This window comes from Castor canadensis, chromosome 9, assembly GCF_047511655.1.
Source record: "Castor canadensis chromosome 9, mCasCan1.hap1v2, whole genome shotgun sequence".
Classification (NCBI taxonomy): Eukaryota; Metazoa; Chordata; class Mammalia; order Rodentia; family Castoridae; genus Castor; species Castor canadensis.
In genome coordinates, this window is record NC_133394.1 from 115,999,273 (window position 1) to 116,026,060 (window position 26,788).

At 33.7% G+C, this 26,788-nt stretch overlaps 1 protein-coding gene across 4 annotated transcripts in view; it reads left to right on the top strand.

Annotated features, from left to right (window-relative positions):
• The window catches only part of Nfxl1 (nuclear transcription factor, X-box binding like 1), a 44,538-nt gene extending 24,909 nt beyond the window's left edge, over positions 1-19,629 (top strand). For 3 of the 4 annotated variants that reach the window (XM_020158466.2, XM_074042315.1, XM_074042314.1), the window contains 11 exons: positions 416-536; positions 773-932; positions 1,750-1,841; positions 3,803-3,824; positions 4,288-4,428; positions 6,723-6,889; positions 11,430-11,499; positions 13,913-14,017; positions 15,865-15,951; positions 16,714-16,767; positions 18,538-19,629. In XM_020158466.2, the coding sequence (XP_020014055.2) occupies positions 416-536; positions 773-932; positions 1,750-1,841; positions 3,803-3,824; positions 4,288-4,428; positions 6,723-6,889; positions 11,430-11,499; positions 13,913-14,017; positions 15,865-15,951; positions 16,714-16,767; positions 18,538-18,711 (1,193 nt within the window). In that variant the 3' untranslated portion in view covers positions 18,712-19,629. The remainder of the gene's footprint in view (positions 1-415; positions 537-772; positions 933-1,749; positions 1,842-3,802; positions 3,825-4,287; positions 4,429-6,722; positions 6,890-11,429; positions 11,500-13,912; positions 14,018-15,864; positions 15,952-16,713; positions 16,768-18,537) is intronic. The other variant, XR_012435813.1, reaches the window with a different exon arrangement.
• Positions 19,630-26,788: the final 7,159 nt, after the last annotated feature.

The window sequence follows — 26,788 nt, forward strand, 5'->3', positions numbered from 1 at the left end:
CAAATTTTAACTAAATTTTTTAATTTACATTGAAGTGCCAGTATGCATAAAGAAAAGTGTACAAATCATAAGTGAACAGCTTGATGAAGTTTTATAAACTGAACATAACCATGTACCAGAATTCAGATCATTAAACAGATCAATACCAGTATCTCCAAAGCACTCTTTATATCCTTCTGAACCACCATGATTTCCAACAGTAAAAGTTAGCTTTCTCTGTTAACGTCATACAAATGGAGTCATAAGCTGATACACTCTGCATGTGGCTTTTGCTTAAAGGTGTGTGTTAAGATTCATTCACATTACTTTCATGTCCTCTTTTTTCTTGTAGGCTATCTTACTGTACAAACACATTAAATTTAGTGGTTGGTCAGTCAGTAAGGCAACTTAAAAGTATCATGCTTTTTATTTTCAGGCAGTTGCTATCCATGCCCAGAAACTGTAGATGTGAAGTGCAATTGTGGTAATGCAAAGGTGACTGTACCCTGTGGCCGAGAACGAACGACAAGGCCGCCCAAATGCAAAGAGCTCTGCAGGTTGGTATGAGCTTTACACAGACCTGCATCTAGCATTTTACAACTTATATTCATAATGATTTTTTAAATGTTATTAACATTTTCATTTAATTTTGCTTTAATGTTTTAAAATACTGATATATTTACAGTATGCTCATTCTGCATGGAATCAGAAGACATGTTAATAAATAATTGTACGTTAGACGTAATTGTTCAATGGTCAATGGTAACATAAAAATTTGAATTTTATAATTTAGTCAACCACCAACATGTCATCATACAAGTCGAGAAAAACATCGCTGTCACTTTGGCCCTTGTCCACCATGTCACCAGCCTTGCCAAAAAGTTTTGGAGAAATGTGGTCACTTGTGTCCTGCTTCATGTCACGATCAAGCATTAATAAAGCAAACTGGCAGGGTAAGAGAACAGTTTTATTAAAGAGAGTGTATTGCTGTGGATCATATTTTCTTGACTTTAGTTAGTCATTTATTAAACAATGATTGAGTGCCTTTTGGGTATTAAGGACTGTGCTGGGACTTTGTCTTTTTTCTTAAGAGGCTCATAGTATAAGGGCTGGGTGTGTCACTCTGATAGAGCACTTGAAGGCCCTGGGCTTGATCCCAAGCACTGCTCCCTCCCCCCCAAAAAAAAAAAAAAAACCAAAAAAATGAAAAAGGAAAGCTTATAGTATAGAAAAAGAGAGAAACCAATAAACAAATGTTTGCAAATACAGTATATTAGTCATGTTATAATCAGGATATAGATGATTTTTCCAGTTTTCCTTCGGATACTATGGGTTAAGGTTGTGCATATTTCTTAGTTTCCTTAAAGATTTATTCACTTCAGTGTTTATTGAGCCCTTCCTACACACCAAACTTTCTTCTAGGTTTTGAGGAACAATAATGAATAAAATAATAGAGATTACATTCAGCTGGTGGATATTGGAGTTTACAGTTGTTTATCATTCTTTTAGCTTTTGAGAGACGGAGGAGGCTGCACTGCCTTTATTATATCTTTTAAATACTGGCATTTGCCTCCATTTTCATTATGTGTGTGGAAGGGAATATCTGATAAAATATAGATGGAATAAAATGGCTCAATAAGAACAGTTGATTAGTTGAAAAAATTTCAGCCTGCTTTAGCAAAGGATATGTGACAACTGTTTGCCTAGATTCTGAAAAGGCTATATTACTTAAAACTTGTGAATTTAAATTGTCATATATTTTACTCATAGCACCAGCCTACAGGCCCTTGGGAGCAGCCTTCTGAGCCAGCATTTATTCAGACTACATTACCTTGTCCTCCATGCCAAGTTCCTATTCCTGTGTAAGTATTAAAAATACATTTTTTTAAAGTTTTAGCAATATTGGTGTTTGAACTCAGGGCCTTGTGCTTGCCAGGCAGTCGCTATACTGCTTTAGCTGCACCCAGCCCTTTTTGCTGTAGATGTTTTTCAAATAGGGTCTTAACATTTGCCCAGGCTAGCCTGGTCCAAGATCCTCTTATTTTTGCTTCCTATGTAGCTGGGTTGAGAGGGGTGTACCACCACACCCAGATTTTATTGATTGACACAATGGTCTTCATGATCTTTTTGGTTCAAAGCCAGCCTGTGCAAATAGTTCTCAAGACCCTATCTTGAAAACACCCATCACAAAAAAAAAGGCTTGTGGAGTGACTTAAGGTGTAGGCCCTGAGTTGAAGCCCCACTACTGGGAAAGAAAATTTTTTTTGACATAGTCTTGAACTTTTATTTTAAATCAGCCCCTCCCCTTTGCCTTAGTTTAGTTCATCATTATTTCAGGACTGGTCTATAAACTAGTACTGGTGTTTAGCTTCATTCTTTTTTAACTGTAATTGCCTTAATGATTTTAAACCTCTTATGGGTATCTGTTTTTGACTCCTCTCTCAGCCAGAATTTAATGTCCTTAACTTCCCATAGCAACTTGTGCTTATAGTTATGAAAGCACATCTGAGACGTTCATCATTTATTACTTTTCCTGGCGATTCCCATGTTAGACTGCCAGCTGGCTGAGGACAAAGGAAAGCCAGGGTTTAGATGGTAAACTTGAAGGACAGTATTGAAGGACTGGAAATGAAATAGAGTAGTTTCCTGAATGAGCCAGGGGATGACTGGGATTGAGGTGTAATAAGTTGAATTTGGGGGAATAGATAATCCTGTAATGTTTCATACTTTCAGCAGAGGATATAGATTACAAGAAAATACAATATTCTGGGAAACAATCTGTGTATTGGTCTTTGAAAGAGAATTCTTGTTTTCTTTGTTTCTAAGAGCCTCTCTCATTTTTTTCCTTCTACAGCTTTAGTTCCACTGTTCATATCATAGCCCATTTTTAAATTGGGCTTCCTTTCTTATTGTTGAGCTTAAAAGTTCTCTGTATATTTTGAAAACAAGTCATTTACCAGATGTATGTTTTCCAGATTTTCTTCTAATCTGTGATCTGTGGCTTGCCTTTTTGTTCTCTAAAGTGTTGTTTACAAAACAAAAAGTTTTAGATTAATGAACTGTAATTTACCCATTTTCATTCATGGATTATGCTTTTGGTGTTATATTGAAAAAGTCATCACTAAACCAAGATTACCTAGGTCTTATCTTGTGTTTTATAGTTTAGCATTTCACATTTAGGTCTATGGTCCATTTTGAGTTACTACTGTGAAAGGTATAAGGTCTGTCTAGAATTTTTAGCAAGTGGATGTTCATTTGTTCCTGTACCACCATTTGTTGAAAAGAGTATTCTTTCTCATTTACCTTTGCTCTTTTGTCAAAGATCAGTTGGGTCTATTTCTGTCCTCTCTTTCTCTTCCATTGATTTATTTTTCTATTCTTTCTTTAGTACCATACTGCCTCGATCACTGTAAACTTAGGTATTTGTATATGTATATATGTACACACACACACATAGTTTGATTTATACCTGTTTCATTTTTGTGTGCCAATATGAATAGTGTTGTGGGTTTTTTTTTTTTTTTCTTCTACTTTTTTTATTTTTTGGTTGCACTGGGGTTTGAACTCAGGTCCTCACGCTTGGTAGGCAGGCACTCTACCACTTGAGCTACTCTGCCAGTGTGTTGTGGTTTTTTTTATTTCAAATTCCAGTTGTTCACTGCTAGGGTATAGGGAAGAATTGGCCTATATATATTAACTTTGTATCCTGTGGTTGCTTATTACTTATATTTATTTTTTTATTCAGTAAAACTAGTGGAGTTAGCATCTTTGATTTAGATATCCTTTCTGAAGAATTTGTAATGTTTTTATTTTTTCCTTGTAGGGAATGTCTTGGGAAGCATGAGGTAAGTTATAGGCACAATTTATAAGTAAGTTTATAATCTGTGGGTTTTTGTACTACAGTTAAGAAATAATAAAATCAAAGTACTGAATTTCAGTGTTATAAGAGTATAAGAGTTTATCTAATAATTTAAAAAATATACAGTGCTTTTATTTGAGCATTAGTTTGTATATATATTCACTGTAGAGTCCTTACATTGAATTTCCCTTTTAATAATAGAAAGCTTTGTTTCTTGGCATTTTTTTTTTGGGGGGGTGTGAAATGTTTTGATAAGTTACTTTGATTTTGATAATAAATACTATTACTAATGAAAACATACTAGACCTTTGTGAAAACTTAATCTCAAATTATAGGAGTCATTTTTGGGAATATGAATCCATAAGATTTTGTGTGTATGTGTGCATGTTAATGCCAGTTTCTTTTTCTTTTTTTTTTAAATTGAATTTTCTTTTCTTTTTTTTTTTAAGGTGAGTCCACTACCATGCCATGCTGTAGGACCCTACTCTTGTAAGAGAGTTTGTGGAAGAATCTTGGATTGTCAGAATCATACATGTATGAGGGAATGTCACAAAGTAACTGAAGTTGATGGCTGCACTGTCAAAAACAAGGTAATATTCTTAGGTTGAATGCATATATACCTACAGTATGCTTGAAACTTTTTTTAACAATCATACCATAAATATTTTTCCATTTTGTTAGTGTCTTTCATCTTTCTTTCCCTCATCCCTTCTTCTTTGCTTTTCCTAAGACGACTCGCTAATAGCTTCGTGTATATTGCTTTATATCTTTGTGCTGCCTCATAGTAATGTGCTTTTAATGTAAAACTGTTTGCATACTGTACCTGTGTTAACACATAGGATAGGATTTTATGATGAAAATGCAGAACTTCTGTATCTTTTGTGTGTGTGTGTGTGGTACTGAGGTTTGAACTCAAGGCTTATGTTTGCTAGGCAGGCTCTCTACCACTTGAACCATTCTGTTAGCCCAGCAAGTTTTATATCTTTTTAAGACAGTAGATAGGGAAGGATGTCACCTCCACTCCTCTCCATATCTCTGAGTTTAGTCTAGAGTGTTTGCTCTCAGCTACTTTTTTCAAACCTGGCACTTAACACTTGATGATGTTTACAATTTTAATAAAACCCTAGTCATTTGATGGAAAGAAAGTAGTATCAAAGATGTGTGGTTTATGTATATGTATATATCCTAAGAACATTTTGTATATGAAAAATAAACTTTATAGAGCTCTAAAAATCACCATTTATAAGGAAAAAACAAATTATAAAATCAGAGTTTAACATTGAGCAAAATAATGTTTTTATAGACCTTTATTCTGTAGAATCATAACAAGTGTCTTAGTGAGAAATAAGCTAGAAAATTTAGATATTTTAATTAAATTTAGATATCTTAATTAACATGAATTACATTATTAAAAAACTTATTTGTCTTATTAGTTTTTTGTCTTTTATTTGGTAATTGTAGTGCATTACAGTATCAGTGCCTGTAGTAGTATTTTTGTTCATGTGCAACGTACATTTAAATGTGTCAATTATAATTTCTTCATTAGTCCATGTCATGATACCCAGTAATAATTTACCAAGGATAAAATATATTGAAAGTATAAAGTCACACTGACAAGCAGTGATTCAGGGTCATTTTAACTAGTTAGGCTATACCTGCTGTACAGTTTTTCCTCCTCTAGATTTCTAGAACATTAAATCAGTCAGGAAAACTCATTTTCGAAGTTAATGTCATTATTAGGGAATTGTTGTGCATTGTCCCAATATTACTTCCTGAGTTAAAAGTTCTGTTTTTCTTTTTTAATGGGAACTGCATAAAATATTGAACAGCCACACATAAACATTTCCTATTTAAGATAGTTTTAAGCCATGGTACTAGTTCCCTGATTTCTTATCTCCCAGCCTTGGTGTGCTTTTCTCATGTTATTTAAATAGAACATTATTGTATGTGTACCACATTGTTAGGAACAAATATGAAGTATAGCACACAGGTTTGTTCTTGTTGCTACCGTCACTCTCTTACCGTGCTTTATTTTTTGTTTGCTCACACATGAAGACATTACACAGTTTTTTTACTTCCTGACTTAAATGTATATTCTAGGAATTTGTCCCATCTACTCCCAATGTCTGGAAGATAGAGGCTAAGTAAGTATTTGGGGAATGAATGAGTATACTTTTTCAAATTAATAATATATAAATTATTTACAGAAGAATATTTTCATAATTTAAAATACTTTTATTGCTTAGAATTTTATTGACGCATTACAGTTATAATCATGGCTGTACTTAGGAATGATAATAAAAATACTGAACATTTAATACTGAATTTCCGTGTCTATACCCCTCTCACTATATTAGGGAATAATAATATCTTGCAGTTGAAATTTTTAATCTTCTGTTGTGAATTGGTACTCGTTACGTTACTAAATAGCTAGAGCAGACAGAGTTGCCTTGTTAAATTACATTAAGGTAACTTACTTATGAATGTAATATAACTTTAATTTATTGATGTGGATTATTTATTTATTTATTTAATTCAGTGATAATTGTGCTTGTTGGGGAAGAAAAATGAATTAATATGTTTTACTCTTTCTGGCATTGACTGTTTTTAGGAAGTAACTTACATGCTCAGTAATTAAGTTCATTTTAAAGGTGTGGTGGTTTGAGTTCATAAGCATAAAAATTCTATACGAATAATGGTCATATTGATAATCTTATTCTTCATCTTGAATATTTTTTAAAATTAGTGAGAGACTGTGCCATTTTATTAACCAAGAGCTGTGAAGTACTTTATTTTAGGGAGATACCTAATTTTTCTACATTTAATATGTTAGAAATGTTAGGCTTCTGTAACTTGATGACTCCCTTTCATGCAATTATTTCAGGCTGGCCTAGAATGTTTCCATTGTGAGGAAGGGTGCTCTAAACCACGGCCACTGGGTTGTCCTCATCCATGTGTTTTGCCATGTCACCCTGGAGAATGTCCTCCTTGTGTTCAAATGCTTAGAATAAAATGTCACTGCAAGATCACAAGCCTGTATGTGGAATGCAGGTAAGTAGACTGAAGAAATACATTACTAAAATTATTTGAATGCTGTCTTTTTGAAGGAACCCTTTATATAGTGTTCTTTATGAAATGATGTGCAGTTGTGTTTCTTAAACTCTACATAGTCCTAGATTTTCAATAGAAACCTGAAAAGAAGAAATGTAGATAAATCCACCTCCTAGATACTTACTCTGATTTCAACTAGGAAAGTTCTGCTTTGTTCATTTTGAGAGTTTGAATGATATTATGTTAGGAAAGAAGTTACATCACTGCTTTTTAAAAAAAAATGCAGAAACACTTCTCTGATAGATTGTTCAGATGATGATGTTAAACTAGAATTTTGATCAAAGTTTGACTTTTTTGTAGTTAAGCATAACTTTTAAATTACATTTTTAAAAGGTAGACTTTTATTACAGATGTTATAATATCATACTAAGATATGCCTTGCATATTTTCCTCATCTAAAAAAAATGCAATTTTTTCTTATGGATTATGTGGAGTGAAAAAATTCCCATTGTTTTTTGTTTATTAATGATCTGACAGAATTTACCATTTAATGCTCTCATCTTCCTATTATAGAAGTCTGTAAAGTGGGCTTTGTGTTAATACATTTTTTTATATAATTTTAAAATTTTATATAATTTTTAAATTTGAGAATATGACTTCAGATTTTTTAGCATAATTATATTTTGAAAAATGCCTGTAGTACTGTCTGAAAAATTTTGTCTCATACTCTAGACTCATGCTTTGTGAAATTGTAAAAGCCAAATTTTATTGTTTTCAAATATTAAAATTACTTTGTTGAAATTTTTTAAATAAAGGGTTGCAATTTTTAGTTTTAAAAGTTTTGTAGAAAAAGGCAATTTTATATTTCAAATGAGAGATACTGATGAAAACAGGTTGAACAAGCAGTTTTAGGCCAGTGAATCCTGATTTTAGTCAGTCTCTTACTGCCATTTTGTGTTTAAATTACTGGACAATGGTGCATGGAGTTCCTGTGTCTCTTTGACATGTTTCTGTTACTTTTTTTGAGCATTTTCTTATTTTTCGGTACAATAAAAATGCCTCTCTCATGAGTTCAATTTGGAGAAGTATTATTTTCCTTGGAAACTGTTTTATCTAGATTTTTCAAATTTTTCTCTTTCATAGAGATTTGTAAAGTAGTTGCATGTGATTTTTTAAAATTTGTTTTAAAATTTTTCTTTATCATTCTTACCTTGAGTATTTTTACCATTGCCCTCTTTTTTGAGTGGTAAGCTAGGTTTTTTTTTTCTTGATTATTTAAAAATAAAATTAGGATTTTGATCATTGCCTTTATTCTTTACCACTGTAACATCTGCTTTTATCATTGTTTTCACCTTTTTTTAAAAAAACTATTTCAGTTAGGAATTTAATTCATTTAATTTCATGCTTCCATTTTTATTGTAAGCATGTCTAAAGGTTGTAGATTCTCTCATCATTACTTTATATGTATTCCACATATTTATGTAGGTAAGTTCTACTTTCATTATGTTTGAGAATCTATATCTGGACTCAATTCTTTCCTCTATTGGTCTTATACTGAAGGTATGGTATTAAAATCCCATATTTAGTGTGTTTCTGTATCTCTGAAGTTGCTGTAGGTTTTGATTTATAGAGATGATTGATCTGCTTTATGTTGTACAGAATTCTTAACTAATATGGCTTTTAGTATTAAAAAATGTCCTCTTTCATTTAATACCTTTTGGTTATCTTTAATAGCTAATAATTTTACTAAGAAATATCTCAGAGTTAATAGTTTTGTATCTATTGGACCCTTTCCATATGTAGTACTTTCATTTTTCCTGATTATAGTTTTAAATATTGAGTTCTATTCCATATATCTTTTTTCTTCTTTAATGATAACAATATTATGTATGTTGGATTTTTCATTTTAGTTTTCCACTTCAGTCATTTCTTTGTCACTTTTCTTGTTTTTTTATTTTATTTTCTGGATTGTTTTCCTTTCTTCAGAAATTCCTACTAAGTTTTTATTCAAATGTGTCCTGTTTTATTCTTTCATTGTACCTTATAATTTAGTTTTCATTTCTGATATAATTTTATCATAAAATATTTCTTTCCTGAATTCAATTAAACTTTGTTCATTCCTAATTTTTTTTTTGCTTCCCTGCTTAGTTCTTAGTTTTCAGATTGGGTAATTTGCTAGGAGGACATGCAGGAATCAGTTAGAGCTCTACTCACAGATGGCTGCATGTTATTGCAGCAAAAAGATATAAAGCCCAATCAGTGAAGGGAAAGGCACCTGGGGTGAAGTCCAGGAGAAACCAGGCACAAGCTCCAGTGTTTTCTCCCAATGGAGTCATGTGGGATGTAGGTCTGCATGGCTAACAGTTTCTGCACAGATAGTCCTTCATATCTCCCAGTGCTTCTTTGAGGATATTTAATTCAATTTAAATTATCATCTTCCAGTTTTCTTCTTTTGATATGGATTGATTATCCCTTATCTAAAATGTTTGGAACCATAAGTGTTTCAGATTTTAGACTTCTTTAGATTTTGGAATAATTGCATAGACTTCATTGGTTGAACCTCCCTGATCTGAAAATTCAAATCCAGGAAGGTAGGGTAGGAGGAGATTTTTATCAGCTGAAAGGTTTGGCTATCATTTTCTACTTACTCCGATAGTAATTTTTTGTAGATGTAAATTACATGGGGTTTTTTTTGTAGATCTGTACTGATTTTGGGTTATTTGAATTGACTGCCACTCTGTTGTGTCATTAGCAAAATTGTTTTTTAATGGTTGGCTTCTCAGTTTGGTGTTGGGAGGAAGTGTTACATGTCCTTCCTTTGTTTTTTTTTTGGATCTTGCAGGTTCTTAAATTTCCCCTTTTCTTCTTCATGTAGTCTCCAAAGAGGACCTTTCTTTTGTTACCTTCTTCTCAGAATGTTGTCTTTCCAAAATTGTTTCTGAGTCCTATATGCTTTTTAAAGGTCCCTGCCTTTTAATTAATGCTCTGATCTATGAGGGCTTTTTCAGTATTTTCACACTTCTGGTAGATTTTGTTTTTCTGGTGTGGTTTTAGCTGCGTACCTTCTTATCTTTTCTGCTCAGCTTATTCAGAACTCCCCTAGCTCCCTAAAAGACGTACAGTAGGAATTTGAGAAATAACAGCTAGGAACTAAGACTTATTTTTCTACTTGGAGGTAATTTGAAATTGGTAGGAATTTCTATCTTTGAATTAAGCTGAGCTTATAGACTAACTTCCCTGAGTTTATGGGATTTGAGTGAATCTTCTTTATTACTGAGCTGTGTAGTTTGGGGAGCAAATATATGAATATATTTGGATTGGAGTGGTTTCCATTACCTCAGCCCTCCAAATATTTTTCCATAAGTACATATTAAAGTGTATATTTTATATAGATGATTTATTCTAATAATTTCATTTACTTTCAGTTTAGTGCATTATTTCATATGTCATTTTTTTCTTTTTAGTACTTTTCAGCTTTGTCTATAATTTCTTTTTAGAAAGTAAATATAAAAGACACAGTCATGAAAAGTGCATTTATTTCTAATTATAGAATAACAAGAACAAAATGTTCTTAACTCATAGATTCAGAGGTGAACTCCATACTTGTAAGGATGGGAAATTTGCAACAATTTTAATAGATCAGCATAAATCCTTTGTGATATCACAAAGTGAAAGTTTGCCAAGAAAATTGAAGTGACACTTTTTAGAATTCATTTATTTAATGTGAATATTTAAGAGAATAGCTTTAATTAACACTAGTAAGGATAAATTTAAGGTGGAATTTGGCAGTTTTGTCTAGTGAAGGAAAACAGGAAATAAAGAAAAAAGAAAGGCAGTGGTAAAAAGGAAAATGAAATGTATGTTAGGGTGTTTTAGATTGTCACTAGATGCTGGCTCAATTGCCTTTTACAAAGTAACTTTATTTCCTAATGTTTTGTGGCTTTATTGTGAATTACCCTCTGAATCAGATAAAAAACATTTAAAAGCACAGATGTAACTAAAATAGTTTTAGCATTAATATGTTACCTAACAATAGAAAAAAAAGCTTTCCACTAAGCTTTTTTCATTTCTCACTGAATAGCCTAAATTCTTCAATTTGAAGTAACATATTAAACACTAATTTTTAATTTTTCGAGAAGGGACTTTAATGAAGAATTTTAATTGTGAGTTTTACTGGTTTATCTATGGGAAAGATACTAGTAGGGACTCATGAAGAGAAGTCAGGTATGGATGATATTTTCTTTTGTAACTTCCTCATGGTGATTGCCCTTTTGACATTTGGTTTATTTTTAGTAGAGAAAGGGCTGGATATTTTGAGTTATCAGAATGGTTAAGTAAGACGGGACGGAGACATAATTAAAATTGCTATAGAGACATAAGTAAAATATTTCTTTACAAAAAATAAAGTAAATGAAGTAATTTTATGGAATATTTGAAATTGTGAATTATCCTTAGAATATTATTTTTTATTCTTAGAAAGGTTATGTTAAGAAATTAACTTTGGTTTGAACGCCATTAAAACTTTCCCTCCTTTTTATAGAAAAATAACCATAGCTGATGTAAATGAAAAGAATCTTCTCAGTTGTTGCAAAAATCAGTGCCCTAAAGAGGTAAGCTGTAGTTTGACCTTTTAGGTCATGTTCCTTGGGCATTGTTTCTCTGGGATTTTGTTTTTTTTAAAGCTTGGCCACTTTATTTCAGTTCTTTTCTAGTGTATCTTACCTGGTTCCACTAAAAATGTGGGTCCAGAAAGGAAATGTGATTGGTGTTTATAAAAATATAGCACATACATGGTTAGGATAGATGCACATCTATTTATGAGATTTGGGGATATTGGGAAAAGAAGTGACTCTTGGAGGTTTTTTTTTAGGAGAGCAATTTTAAAGATAGTTACCTTATACAATAAAATATTGAACCCAAAATGATTGAGGCTCAAAATATAGACTAAAAACAACTGTGGCTCATGGGCAGTTAGGTAATAAATTGACTTCCATAAGGACTGAATGTGGAAAGGCTAGATGAGTTGCCAAGGTCAAATGAAGAAATATGTAGAAAAGATTTATCTATGTAAGTGTTTGTGTGTGTGTGTGTGTGTGTGTGTGTTGAAGGCAGAAAACCCAGGCAGAGTAGAAATAGTTGGGAGGCAGAACGATGTGACATCAAGACCAGTGTTTTTTGACCTTTTATCAACCTTAAACACATTGGAGAAATAGAATACTGTTAGTGAGGGGCCTCACTGTAGCCATAATTCTATGGATTTCAAGATCTTCCTTTATGTATAGATGCTTTTGTACTCACTTTCCCCTTAGAATCATTGATTTCAAGTTGAAATAGAGTGGTTAGTTACTCTTGAGATAATAACCGATGTGATCTCTCAAAGATTAAGGGAAGAACAAGATGACATAGAGACACATTGAAGGACAGTGGCCAGTGTTTGTCATCTTTATGAGGTCAGGCTGGAGGCAGTCTCTACAGGAATGAGGGCAAGGGTGAAGTTGAGGAATACAAAGGCTTGACACAACCACTGTGCAACAAGCAATTTTAATATTGAGCTTCTTAAGGGCCCGTTGTTATCTATAGAAAACAAGACTAAAGTGGGCCCAGCAGTACTCTGCCCTGCTGTGGCAGGGTTAGTGGAAATACACATTGTGAATAACCCAAATTTAGTTTTAGTATGAGTGCCTTGTGTAAAAATTAAAGAACAAGATACCTAGTTGCATGGCAGAGAGAATAAACAAAACGAAAAAGAATTCTGAATTTCTTAAGTGAGTTGAGTGAATGGTTGGAAAGATCCATCTGGTGAGTCATAGAGATCAGAAATAGAAAACTAAAGTGTTTATTGAGATAAACACATTAAAACAATGCAACAACGTAAAGTAAGGTACTCAGTAAGGTGAGGTATTGTAGGAATTCTGAAACGTGTGACACAAAAAAATATATTGCCCTCAACTGACTTCTATTATAATAGTTAAATACATTGCATACATTTAGTCCTCACAACAGCTTTGTGAACTACTATAGCTCTTCACAGTTTTACATGTGAAACATGGAAAAGTCAGATGACTTGCCTAACATGCTAGTTCGTGGACAGGGAATCCTGTGTTTCAGTTCTAGGCAATCTGATTTAGGATTTAACCCCTAATCAGTAGTATTTTATATACATTCTGATTGGAGAGACAGAAATATATGAAATGCCTAAAAAGATTTTTTTAATAGTTTAAGACAATATAAGCAATGTCACAGTTTAGAAATAGATTTCTTATATAGCAATTACTTATTTAGACATAGGCAAAGTAATATTAGGCTTTTGTGGTAGTTTAAGCTACGGTACAAGTGGATAACACTTAAGTAGATAGGGAGAAAACCTTTAATTTGAAAACTTGACTGGTATAGAAAGATAGTAAAGACAAGGAGCACTTAGACTCAGGGTAATTACTGAGATATCCTGACTACTTCAATAATAGATAGTAATGATTAGTGTTAAGGATAAATGTTTTAGAGTCAGTTGTAACACCACAGTACAGTAGCTTAAGAACAAGGAAATTTTCTTCCTCATGTGGCAGTACAGAGAAGGTAGGTGTGTCACTGTGTTCCATGTGTTCATCTTGGAATCCAAGTTAGACAGGCAACTCTGGCTCTCTTTGATGCATGGTTTCTATTATTGCTCTAGGCTTCATCACTTCCAGTACACAGGGAAGGGAGGAACATGGAAGTTCTTCCTACATGCTTTCTTATACCCACTTACATTTCAGTGGCTGAATGTAGTCACATGGCTATAACTAGCTACAAGGGCAGCTGTGAGATCCACTCTTGGAGTAGAGCTAGGAGACTATTTAAAATTTCTGAATAATTAAAGTAATTTATCTGAAAGAAAAAAATTGAAAAATTATTTCATTCATTAGCCAGGATTGATTGGTCCTATGTATGATGGGCTCATTCTTAAAATTATTGTTGGAATATGGAGGTGGGTGAAATATGACCACAATGTAAATATGTAATTGCTTTATTTTGGTTTTATTTTAGCTTCCTTGTGGTCACAGATGCAAAGAGATGTGTCATCCTGGTGAGTGCCCCTTTAATTGCAACCAGAAAGTAAAACTTAGGTGCCCTTGTAAAAGAATTAAAAAGGTAAGTATTTTAAGTAATTAAAAATACCTTTCTATGTGAGTTCTTGTTTTGTTTGTATTTGTTGGTAGTTGTTTTTGTTTTTGTTTCTTGTCTTCTAATGTTAATAACTTATTACTTAGAATCTTCTTTATTATAATTAAAATGAGCCTACCTAGTTCTGTAAGTTCTTATTTAAAAAATAAGCTTTGCAATTTATTTTTCTGCAATTTAATAGTAAAAGAAGATAGTTTTATGTTGGAATTGAGCTCAATGTCTTTTTTGTTTTTGGGTAGAATCAGTGTACCCTGGAGTTGAGGTCTTTGAACAAGGGGACAGTGTCACTGGCGAAGTGACTTTTTGTCATCAGTGTTGTCCTTTGAAAATGTCTTCTTCAGAAGACTTTTTATGCATAGTCTCGTAAATAAAACCATACTCAAATTTAGAAGAAATTAATTGTAAAATAAGATAGTAATAGAAGATAAGCAGGTGAAAGTAGGTTACTAATCATTAGTAAACTAATGAGTGAAAGGCCAGTGGGAACATACTGTTACACCATCCTACAGAACTTATGAAGGAAAAGATAGTGATTTTTTGTTTGTTTGTTTTCATTTTCCTGACTTCCCTGTTGGCAATGTGTGCTCCTTAGATACTTTCTTTTATATTTACTTCTGATTTATTCTATACCAGTTACAGTTGTAACTCCTTGTTTTGTTTTGTTTTTCATTTTTCTATGGTCTTTTCCTAAAGCCACTTCCTTTTTTCTCCTTAGATTCACTATTTTATTCCATCCATGCAACAGAAACTTATTGAAGGTCTTTTATATGTCTTTTGCTTTTCATTTATTTCCATAGTTCCCAGTATATTTTCCTGAAGTACTTCTGCACTTAAATTTATACCATGATATTTAAATTGACCACCTTAAATGAAAATCAGTTTTTACTCAGGGTATTTTTTGGTTTTTTTTTGTGGTACTGGGCTTGAACTCAGGGTCTACACCTCAAGCCACTCCACCAGCCCTTTTTGTATTAGGTTTTTTCGAGATAGGGTCTTGTGAACTGTTTGCCGGGGCTGACTTCGAACCATAATCTTCCTGATCTCTGCCTTCTGAGAGACATGAGCCACTGGCATCTGGCCTCTAGCCACTTTTAATGTGAGATGTCCCTTCATTAATTGAGATCTTACATCTTGTCCCAGTGCGGTTTGCTGCTCATTAGTACTTATGCTTTGAAGTGGAAACATAAACTTTAGGAGGATTTTCATGTAAACTTAAAAAAAAGGTGTCAATAGTTGAGGGAAAACTATGCAGCTCTCCAGAAATGTCTCTTGAGTTGCATTATCTTAAGTTAGTAGCCACTAGCTACTTGTATGTGTGTTTTAATGAATTAACATGAAATGGTATTAAAAATTGGCTCCTCAGGGACTCTAGTCACATTCTAAGTGCTTAGTTGCCATATATGGTTAATGTTACTGTACTGGGAAGTGCAGATTTAGAATACTTCCTGCAGCCCAGAAAGCACTGTTGAATAGTTCTGTTCTAGAACATTTTGATGCCTGGAGGCTTTAAGAGAATAACAAGAAGCAATAAAGAAAAGTAAAGGATAAACATAAAATCGGAACTAAATTGATAGTGGCATCTAGTAATTAATTACTAAATTGATTATTTTAACTTACTCTTAGTTAAGAGAAAATAAAGACATTATCACTATTTAAAACAACATAGTATTTATGACCATATCATTATTAAATAATGAATGTGGTTGTTAAATGTGTATAACCTTAAGCTGTTAGGTAAATTTTTCTTTTTTATGTCATAGAGTTGTGAATTTGAAGGAAAGATCATTTAAATGTGAAATTTGGATTATTTATAGGAATTACAGTGCAATAAAGTACGTGAAAATCAGGTTTCAGTAGAATGTGACACAATATGCAAGGAAATGAAGCAGAAAGCATCTGAGGTACTGTCTCATTAAATCATTTCTAATGTGCTAATGGCCTTGCCCTACTACTTTGTGCATTTATTTATGTGCTTATTAAAAGCAACCTGAAATTTTGTCTTTTTGCTTTTGTTCTAAAAGCCTAGTTGTATAGGGTTATTTCGAATCCAAGGCGGCTTTTTATTGACCAGCGTGCATCTGTGCTTTCTACCTTTCATGCCAGTTGTGTATTTATTTTGGAAAATAATTGTTTTAATATTAGTATAAGCTCACTGAAAAAAAATTGGCTAAAGTAAACTTTTGGAATTCTTTGTTGCTTGGGGTGTCTTTCCATCTTTTAATTCATTCAATGAATACAATCTTGATTTTGTTTGATACTGAGGCTTCCATTCCTTGCAGAAGAGCAATTGAAGTCATGGTCAGTTTCAACTCTGGGAAAATGTGATATTTAATAATTGTTTCTAAATTCTTAATAGGGTAACTTAAGAGGAAAAAACAAAATTTAAAACTGTTTCGGTTTACAGTGTTTTAAAGCTTTGATTTATAATCTAACATCTGATAGAGTTGTTAAGAGGAAATAAAGTATGACACTTCGAGTATTGCCACCTTCAGTCTATTAGATGGTATCTTGGTAAAACTTGTGTTTACTTTTCTTTAAGCAATTTCCAATATAAGGCTCCCAAAACTTGCTATGGGTTAGCATATACTAGATGGGAATAATCAGAATTCTGTGTAAAATTTGATCATTTAGTTGTTAATTTACTTTTAAATATATATAAACAGATAAAAGAAGCAGAAACTAAAGCTGCTCTTGAAGAAGAAAAACGAAGACAACAGGTAACTGAGCAAAATACCGAATTTATGTCCCCTGGTATTGTTAGATTTTGTGCAAATCAAGGTATATGTCAGCTTTTCTAAACTGAAAATATTTCTACAAAACAAAAATAAGCCATCTACTTACTTTACTTGAGGGGTACTAAAACTGTGAGAAGACACAACATCTTTCACATTCTCATATATCTCACATATTTCCAGTTTATTTTCTTGCCAGTTTCATTCATTTTCTAGCCATAAGAGTTTTAACTAATCTGTTGGTGGGGAATGGAGGAAGAGTGTCAAGTTATCATTGAAAGCATCATGTCTTCACTCACCTAAAAGTATTTGGGTTCTTTTTTACTATAATAAATGCTGCTATACTTTGTAAACAAATAAGTTTACTAACAATACATTTGTTTTTTAATACTATATTTCCTATTTCCCAATTAGATCCTTAAATGCAGGGCTATCATCCAGTCCTTGTTATTACCTAGATATCAAGTACATTCCTGATACTCCCTTATGGCTCAAATACTGTATTGATCATGTCCTCCAAAGAGTGCTTCACTTTCTAATAATGCTTGTTAGTTTGCATCTTGAGATACTTTATGTTTATCAGGGTGTATTATTGAATGGTCACCTTTATGAGAGAGGAGATTGAAACTTGCATGACTGGGGAGAGACTTCAGAAACAATTCATGTGGTAAATTTTGACTAAGGTGACTTCTGATATTTTTTGATTCTATAAAGTTCATTAGCCAAATATCCCCAAAGTTAGCAGCTAATACAGTAAAACACACAGGTTGGCTAAAATCCTGGGAAAATAAATTGTTAAGAATAGTTTGGGGTATTTCTCCCCCATCACCTCTTTTTATGAGCCATTGTGGATGAAAACCTATTTAAGACTCTAAGTAGAATATATAGAATTTGATGGCCTAGGATGATCATTTAAACATCAATTACTTTGACTGTCAGTGACCCTCAAGTTTGGCTACATTTTTAAGATTTTTTTTGACTTTTTTTTTACATATCAATAACCACTTGGGAACATTTTATTATATATATATTTTTTGGCTCATTGAATAGTACCACCTAATAACTGTCATGTTTCAGTGACTATGCACTGTAGTGTGTCATACTACATTACCACTTAAATAAGAACTTAATAAGAACTTAACAGTAGAATAAAAATCCATGTTTGATAATGTCTATAACCCAGTTATCCTTCTTAGATCCAGTTTTAAGTTCTTTCTAAAATAGTCATTTTACAATAAAACATGAAATATTTTTCCCTTGAAGAATTTTCACTCTATTCTTAAAAATGTATTTGATAAGGAATCAAGTTCTGTCAACTTTTTCTCTCTATATTCACTTGAATATCATCCCTGTAAGCCACTAATATTTATTATTTGCATTGTTTTAAAAAACAAAACTGAAATTACAAGTATCACTATGTTCACTGGGCATCTCCAAACACTTGCTAGAAGCTGGTTGTTGAAGTATAAAACTGGTGTCTGTATTTTAGGGCCCCCTGATTTAACCAGACATTTAAATATTTGGTATCAAAGTCAGGTCTGCAGTCTGAAATAATCTTTTCCCTTTCTGCTTACCTGACTTTGTTGAATAGAATTAATAGTGGAGAGAGTTTTTTTTTTCTTTAATCAAATTGTTATATTTATTTTATATCACTACTGTTAAAATATTTCCCAAATTTATTTATTTTCATTCATATGGGAACTTTCAAGTCAATGTGTGCACTGAATTTAATAAAAAATAACTTTTTTGATTTAGGCTGAACTGGAGGCTTTTGAAAACAGACTGAAGGGTCGTCGGAAGAAGAACAGGAAAAGAGAGGAAGTGGCAATTGAGCTATCGCTTTGGCAAAAATATAAATATTATCTCCTTCCTGTGTGTGGAGTTGTGGTGGTAGTGCTTGCATGGTACATCACCTATGATGTGGACTAAAACTTTTTCGACCTTTTAATATACCTCAGATTGAATTGAGCTCAATTATTAAATGTGGAATATTAGAAAACGTATATTGTAGACCATCTCGTATATTCACATTTATCTGTGTATTTTCTTCCAGCCATTGTTAGAAGGACGGAATATTAAGCTTCATCTTAATTAGTACACTAGCAAGGGCAGTGTAACACTGATTAAAAGCATGACACAGTTGTACAATATTTCCTAAGGCTTAGCTGGTGGCAGAGTTAACATGTTTGTTATTCCTCATATTAGCTGAATAGTTGCATTTGATATTCCAAACCACATGTTTTTGTAAATTCAGATAAGACTGAGCCATATGTGCAATAAGAGGACTATTTCTCTATGTTTTCATTTCTTACGGGGTACTTTTCTTGATCATGTAACTTTGTACTTTTAAAAAAAAAGTGATTCTTTAAAAGACCTCTTAATTTGTAACATGAAGCTTTATAACTAGATTTCAGATGTTAGTTTATTAGTGAGAAATTTTTATCAGTCAGGAAAGAAATTTCACAGGGCACATTCCTTAGACAATATAGTAGTTTTCAACAAATGCCATGCTAGATTCCTCACATGTGGCTGTTTCTTGTGCAAGAAGCATTTACCTGAAGTTGGCATGTTTTGTAAACTTGTATGTATCCTTTTAAAATAATAACAAAAGAAAACTAATATTTATGAGCAATACATCCTGAGCACAGGGCTTATGAGCTTTGTATACTTGATTTCCATTTCCTTTACCACAATCTTAAACCAGTTACAGCTAGAAATAATCAGTTCTTATGAAACAAACCAATAGAGAAATATCAGTAAGCCAAATCTGTTTGAATTGTAAATCATTTTAGTTTTGCTATTTAATTTTTGTATGATTAATGTTTTCATTAAAGTTTTTCATACCAAGTTTGTAATCTAGAATATTTATTACTATTTAAAATATCCAGGAGCTGGTAATTGAAGGCGGCATTAATATCAATGTATAGAACTCTGGTACTTGATGCAGAACATAGTAACTGAGTGACAGAAGTGTGTTTTAAACAAAAGTTCAAAGGAAGAGAATAAAATTTGCTGGATTTAACTAAAAACTTCAGTGTCATTGTTCAATCAAGTATTTAGCTGGTATTCAGGATTAAAGGGAAGTCATTCCTTTTGTTGTATTTTGATTTCAGATGTTTTTTACCTTTCTCAATGGTAGAGTTACTGGGTTGCTGTTTTAGAAATTCTAAATAAAATCTGCTATATTCAAGTTAGTACCTGCTCTAACCCATATAAATCTTAAGGAACATGAATGACCAAATGTTTTATGTGGGAAGCCCTTTTTGTGGATTTCAGAAACTTCATCCATTAAGTAAGCCTGAATTCAGCCTACTTCATGCCTCCTGCTATTTGTTGGGCTTTGTTTGTGCTTAGGATTTTTTTTTTTCTTTTCCACAAAGTGGCAAAAGAATTTAGTGAGTAGAAGGAGATGGAATGAATGATAAATTGAGCTATTGTTTTTGTTTGGCTAGTTCAGAACTTTATCAATTTACCCAAAGTCACATAACTGTTCATTTATTTAGTCAACAGATGTTTCCTTTATGACAGGAACTTTCTAGGTACCAGAGATAGTGGTGATACTTTTTCTCAGGTTGCCACTAAGAAATGGAAGACAACAGGTAGGGAGTAGATGCACTGAAAATGACCATGATTTCATGTGTGATAAATGGTGTTAAAAATATGAACTGGTACAAAAAGTGATGGAAGTGGGGGTGAAAGGGCAATAGCTAAATTAGGCTGGGAAAGTCCCTCTGCAAGAGGGAGATTGGAGCTATGACCTGAATTTGTAGATTGAGGGAAAAGTGTATGATAAAAAACAAGTACAGAGTTCCTAAGTTTGGGGGATGCTTGGCAAAGCTGAGGATCAGAAAGAGCTGAAAGAATGGCATTTAGATATAATGGAATTTAAATTTAAAGAGGGCAGTAGTCTAGGCCAGTTCCCATGGTGTGTGATAGACTGTGGTTAAGATTTGGGGTTTATTCTGATTGGCCTGAACAGCAAGGAAGAGACTTTTTTTTAATTGTTGGCTGCTCTGAGGGACAAAGACTAAGGGGGCAGGGCAAGAGTAAAAGCAGGATGGGAGATGCATTGCAAGGCAGTCCAGACTGCAGATGATGTGCCCTGATTCAAACAGTGATGGTGAGTCCAGTTCCCATGGCTTCCCTGTTGCCCCAGTGAGTAGCATGAAGATGCCCCATGATGAGCTAAAGGTGGAATGAGTGAAACAGGACAAATGAGTATATTCTTTAAGGGCAAAGTGAAGTTGAATTTTTTGTTTACACTAATTTGTTCTGAGAAAAATAAAGTGGAACTCAATGCCCTTTTGCTTTAATGTGAGCCATTTACAGAAGAAATAGAAAAGTTACTAAACAGCCACTAAGAATGGCATAGGTAAAACTGTAAATGTGGTGGTCTTATTTTCCTACTTACCTTGTGACATTAACACAATGTAATGTGTTACTATTTGAAATTTGTGGAATATATATATGAACATGTATATGCATACACATAATATATATATTGAGATCTTTAAGATTTTTCAGTTTAAACATGTCTATCTACCAATGCCTAATGTTTCTGTTTTAATTTTTCACTGTTCACATCTAAATTGAAATTAAATAATCTCAAATTAGTAGGTGTCATTATTACTGAAATTGCAATTTTATTGAAGCACAGCATTGATTACATACGCTTTTTGTTAAGACATTTATAATGCTTGAACTATGAATGTTAAAAATTTTAAACACCATAAGTCTCTTTGCTGATGGTTACAAATGACCTGTAAGAATTTTAACACCAGTGCTGGGAACATGGCTTAAGTAGTAGAATGCCTGACTAGCAAGTGCAAAGCCTTGAGTTCAAACCCAAGTACCACCATTTAAAAAAAAAAGAATTTTAACATCAATATGGGAGGGTTTATTTTGAAGTGTTCAATTTCCTTTCAGGAATTTGTTTTTTCTTTGCCTAAATGACTGGTGCAGTGAATATAATAGAAGACTCCACCCTCACTGTGCAGTTAATCTGTGTTGTGGGTCCCTCCATCTAAGCAGATGACTTAAGGAGTGAGCCAGCTGTAGGAAGGGAAGGTCATCTGTGAAAGGGAACAGCGACTGCCAAGAATGAGTTTCTGAGCTTCGGACCTTGGGGATTTGGGGCCGAATTATTAAAGGAGTTATTAATTATTAAAGGAGTGAAAGACAGTCTTATTTATAGAATAATTAAGAATTGGTTGGGTGTCAAATTAAGAACACTAAAGGTGTAGCAGGAGCTAACATTTCTGTGACCAAATATTGAGCAATAAAGTGAAAGGATCTTAAAAGGGAAAGCAACCAAAAGAACCTGTAAGGACCCAGGTAGTACTTTGGGTTGTTATGTTTGTCCATCCCTGGGTTTTTGGAAGTAAGGCAGATGTCTAAGCTCTAGAGCTAGAGTTGACTAAGATAGTCTTCTCTGGTCTGGAAGTGGACCAATCTACTGAGTGGTAAAGACTAGACCACCCTATACCTTGAGTCTTAGGTCCTGTGATATTGAGGAACTTTATGGAGTGAGAAAAAAGCAGAGTACTGGCTACTAACTACTGGAAGAGATAAATTTGGGAGGATCTGGGAAGCCATTTTCTTGTATCTTAGAATCTTGGTATGAGCAAGTTCGTGTCTATTGTTAATTGAGCTGCTATTCTTGCCAATTTTTTTTTTCTCTTTTTCTAACTAGGGTTGGGGATTATAGTAAATGGTGCTGGGAATCATGAAATCTCACAATCCAGATTTATTAGCATTAAAATACCTCGGGAGAGAGGGTTCTCAGCCACTTATCACCTCCATGTGTTCATTCCCTGTGGTGCAGTAGTTGTCCTTGTGTTATGTATTTGTTTACCATCTACTTCATTAGCGTATAAGCACTGTAACGGCGGGAGTGCAGTTTTCTTTATTGTAACCATGAAGTGGGAAACCACAACCATATAGTAAATCCTGGTATTAGCTTCCTAGGGCTGCCATGACAAATAGGGTGGTTTGTTTAAAACAGTGAAAATTTAGTCTCTTGTAATTTAGGTGACCAGAGGTCCAAAATGAAGGATTCACTGGTTGGTTCCTTCAGGAAGCCCTGATGGAGAAATGTTTCATGCTTCTCTCCTGGCTTGAGGTGCACCAATCCTTGGCATTTCCTGGCTTGCAGATTCATCACTCCAATCTCAGTCTTCTCCACATTTGTGTGCTTTCTGTCTTATAAGGACACCCTTTTTAGATTTTAGGGTCCTTCCTATTCCAGTATGATTTCATCTTAACTAATTACATGTACAAATGCTCTAATGCTAAATAAGGAGGTTTATGTTCTAAAATTTTGGGTGGACATTGATTGTTTTGGGGGTAGGGACACTAACCATTACAATGCTCAAACACTTCTTGAATTAATGCATTGACAGTGAAATCCTAGATATACTAGTGTAAACTACTTAGTCATTTTCACCATCATCTTCTCTTAATAACTGCAGTAGGAATTAGAGATCAGTCTGTGGTCCCAGATTGCTTGGGTGCCAATTGTTCTTCCAGTTCCTAGTTGTGAACTAGGCAAGTTCTTTACCTTTGGTAATGCACCTTCAGTTTCCTATTCTGTAAAATGGTGGCAATAAGAGAAGAAACCATGAGTGAGTACTCATCACAGTGAATTTGAGCTAGTAAGTGTCACAGGTCTTTTAAAACATTTTTATATGTTTATTCACTCTCTTTAACAGTCTTCTAAGGTGAGCCTAGTCTTATTTTGCAGTAATCTAGATTTGTTTCAGGAATTAAAATTTAAGAAACTATCACTTGTGAAGTGCATGGCACATAGTGCTTTAAAAAAATCTTAGCTATAATATAATATAGATAAATGTCACTTAATCTTATAACTTTAAGACTTCTCTTGCAAATTGACTCACAGGCAGAAAAAAAATTCTGTTGTGACTGAGTCCTTTCACTTTTGACTCATGCGGTCACTGTCATTGAGGGGCACTATCTTGGGATGACTAGGCAGGATATGGCCAAAGGTAGTATTGAAGCAGACCAGTTGCAGTAGGGAGCCCCTGAGTAGCACTAGGTTCATGACAGTACTAAAAATACAATTCCTTTGAAATTTCCTTTGGGGCCAGTTCTCATTACCTTTACCCCAATGCTTATTATAGTGTATTACAGTAGGGGATTCAAGTACCACAGTATTAGGTACAGCAAACAACATCAATACAGTCATTTTTATCATATACTGAATGCTTCACTGGGCTAGAATAGATTATGGTAGGGGTGGGTATTTTTTTTTCCCTTTGAAGATAAATAAACTCTTCCTTCTCTGCAATTGGAAAATTTCCAGCTTACCTATTTCTTGCTTTGTTCTTTTAATTTTTACAAAGTTTTGCATGTTTATTCTCTGCTAAGATTTACATTCTAACTCCCTAAAGCCGTTCCTACATTATTTGCAAGTATTTTACCATAGTTTACATATTTGTGTATTCATTTATTCCACTAGACTGAAGGTTTTGAGAGGGCGCAAACTACTTTGTTCATTTGGCAGCTAGCACATCCTAAATGAATTGAACAAATAGCCAAATAGCTAAACCTATGTTAGCCATTGCTTGCCTACAATCATCGTGGGATGCTGAACGCTTCACTAAGAAATCTCGTTCTTGTTCTCATCTTGCCTTCATTTGTGGTTCTAAGGACTATTTTGGTTGGTAATATAACTTGTGACCAAAGTTTTTTTGTATAAAATCACCCTATCCAGAGGCATATTCACTGCTTTTAATTTCCCACAAGTACCCTTGATGTTTGTTTTTTCTTTATCATTATGTAACTAGTTGGATATATGGTTGAAATTTTAGACAATAAAAATTTCAAAATGCCAGATTGTTTGTTTTTGAAAAATGATGTGTTTTATGAAACTAGATTATGGCTGTCACTTTACAATAAGTTGAAGGGTTAGGTATTTAGTTCAGTGGTAGAGTTGCAAATGCAAGGCCCTGGGGATTAGTTCCCACCGCCGGGAGAAAAAATTAAGTTGGAAGTGCAAATGTGACAATTTTTTTTTTTTTTTTTGGTAAGGAGTTCCCAAAGAATTTTATTTCGTTTCTGATACATGATCCATATTATACCAATCAATGTTGGTGTATAATCAGAAAAGCACATTAAAAAAGATAGACATTCCACTACTCAGTTTAGTAATTAAATTATAATAGCATTGTTATATGGATATAGGAATTAGGAAGAAAAAGAAAACGCATATTTCTTAGGAGATCTGGGTTTGATGTTAAAGCTATTTTCAAAACATTAAAACTTAAAATATGCAAATATTTGACTCAAACTTGCATATGTCTTTTATTTTTCCTTCAAATTTGATTTTCTTTTTTAAATTTATTTTTATTGTTATACTGGGGGTACACTGTGACATTTACTAAAGTTCTTACAATATATCATAATTGAATTCACCCCTCCATCATTCTCCTTTATCCCTCTTCCCCCATCCTGGAATAGTTTCAGCATGTCAGATTTTTCCATTTTCATACAGAATACATAGTATTTCCACCACATTCACCCTCCTTCACCTTTTCCTTATCTCCTCTCCCACCCCACTGGTATCAACTCCCCCCCAGACAGGACCTATTTTACCTTCTTGTTCTCCCATATAGCTAGCCACTCAGGGAGTTGCATTGTGACATTTTCATATATATGTATGTATTATGATCTGAATTGGTTCATTCCATTTTTCTCCTTTCTACCTTTGTCCCCTTCTTATGGTGATTTCGAAATTATGTATTCTTGTATAGAAAGTGTGGCGAGTTTTTTTTTTTTTTTGGAAAGAATTATTCAAATAGGTCATTAGAGATCGCTGCAAGCAGACTGAATATTCAAGTTAGTTTGAGTATATTGTAAGACTTCTAATACTTTTGATTCCTTACGTTATAAAAGTTTGTTACAAGGAATATAAAAATAGATGCTTACCCTCATTTTACCTTCAGGCTAAGAATACCTACCGCAAGTATTCATTCTGGAAACTATAACTGGTTGCCTTCCCTTGCTAAAAGGAAGTGTAAAGATTGTTTACACTACCAGTGCAATCAGCTTTAGTTCTCTGAGGAGCACAGTATAGCAGTAGAGGAGCAAGAGAGACTGGTCTTACCCTGGCCTATCTCAAATTCCCTAGTTAGCCGCTGTAATTTCAGAGTTCCTATAGCACCTCCACCAGAGGGCAGAAAAGAAAAGAGATGAGTAGGAATTAATCCATGGCTTCAGAATGTTTGTAGAAGCCTCGGCAATTGAATCCAACCTGTGCTCATTTCGTGGACTGAGTTTACTGTGTCCTAGAAAGACTACATGAGGTGACTTGCTCCCTCTCATTGGAGCTGGCAGGTGGATCTTCTGAATTCTCAATTCCTAGACAGGCGTCCTGTGGTGATGCTGTGAGATGAGGCAATAGCTCATAAGAGCCCAGTCTTGAACTCACAACCTGCTGGCTGTCTTAACCTCAGGCTGGCTGCTTCAGCTCCCCAAATCTTGTTTATCTCAAAGTAGTTGGGAGAAGTAAAAGAAAGAATGCATGTAAAGTACTTAGTACAAACCAAGCCATGTACTAAGGTTAGTTTTTGTGAATTACAATACTGAATTCCAAATCTGAAGTAAGGATAATGTGGAATCAGGGCTCCAACCCTTTCACTATACATATGCAGTATTTTCTACATTGCATCTCATTTCAGAAATAAAATAGTGACATTACCATCCCTTACTTTTACAAATGTATACCTTTGTCCAAGCAATGGTATTTAAGGTATTTTTGGTTGGCTTCTTTCTGGCTAAAAGAAAATGGTGTAGGATGACATAAGGAGACTTTGGAGAAAAGTAACTTTTTTCATCTCAACCACTCTTCTAAAGTATCTTGTCCTTTTCTTGCTGCTGTCCTCTACAGACCCTTGGCTTTCCATCTGCCTTAGAAGAATAACTTCTTTAAAAGCAAGGAGAGGTGGGGTGGTGGAGGATCTGTCATTAAGGGTTATGGGTAGGACCC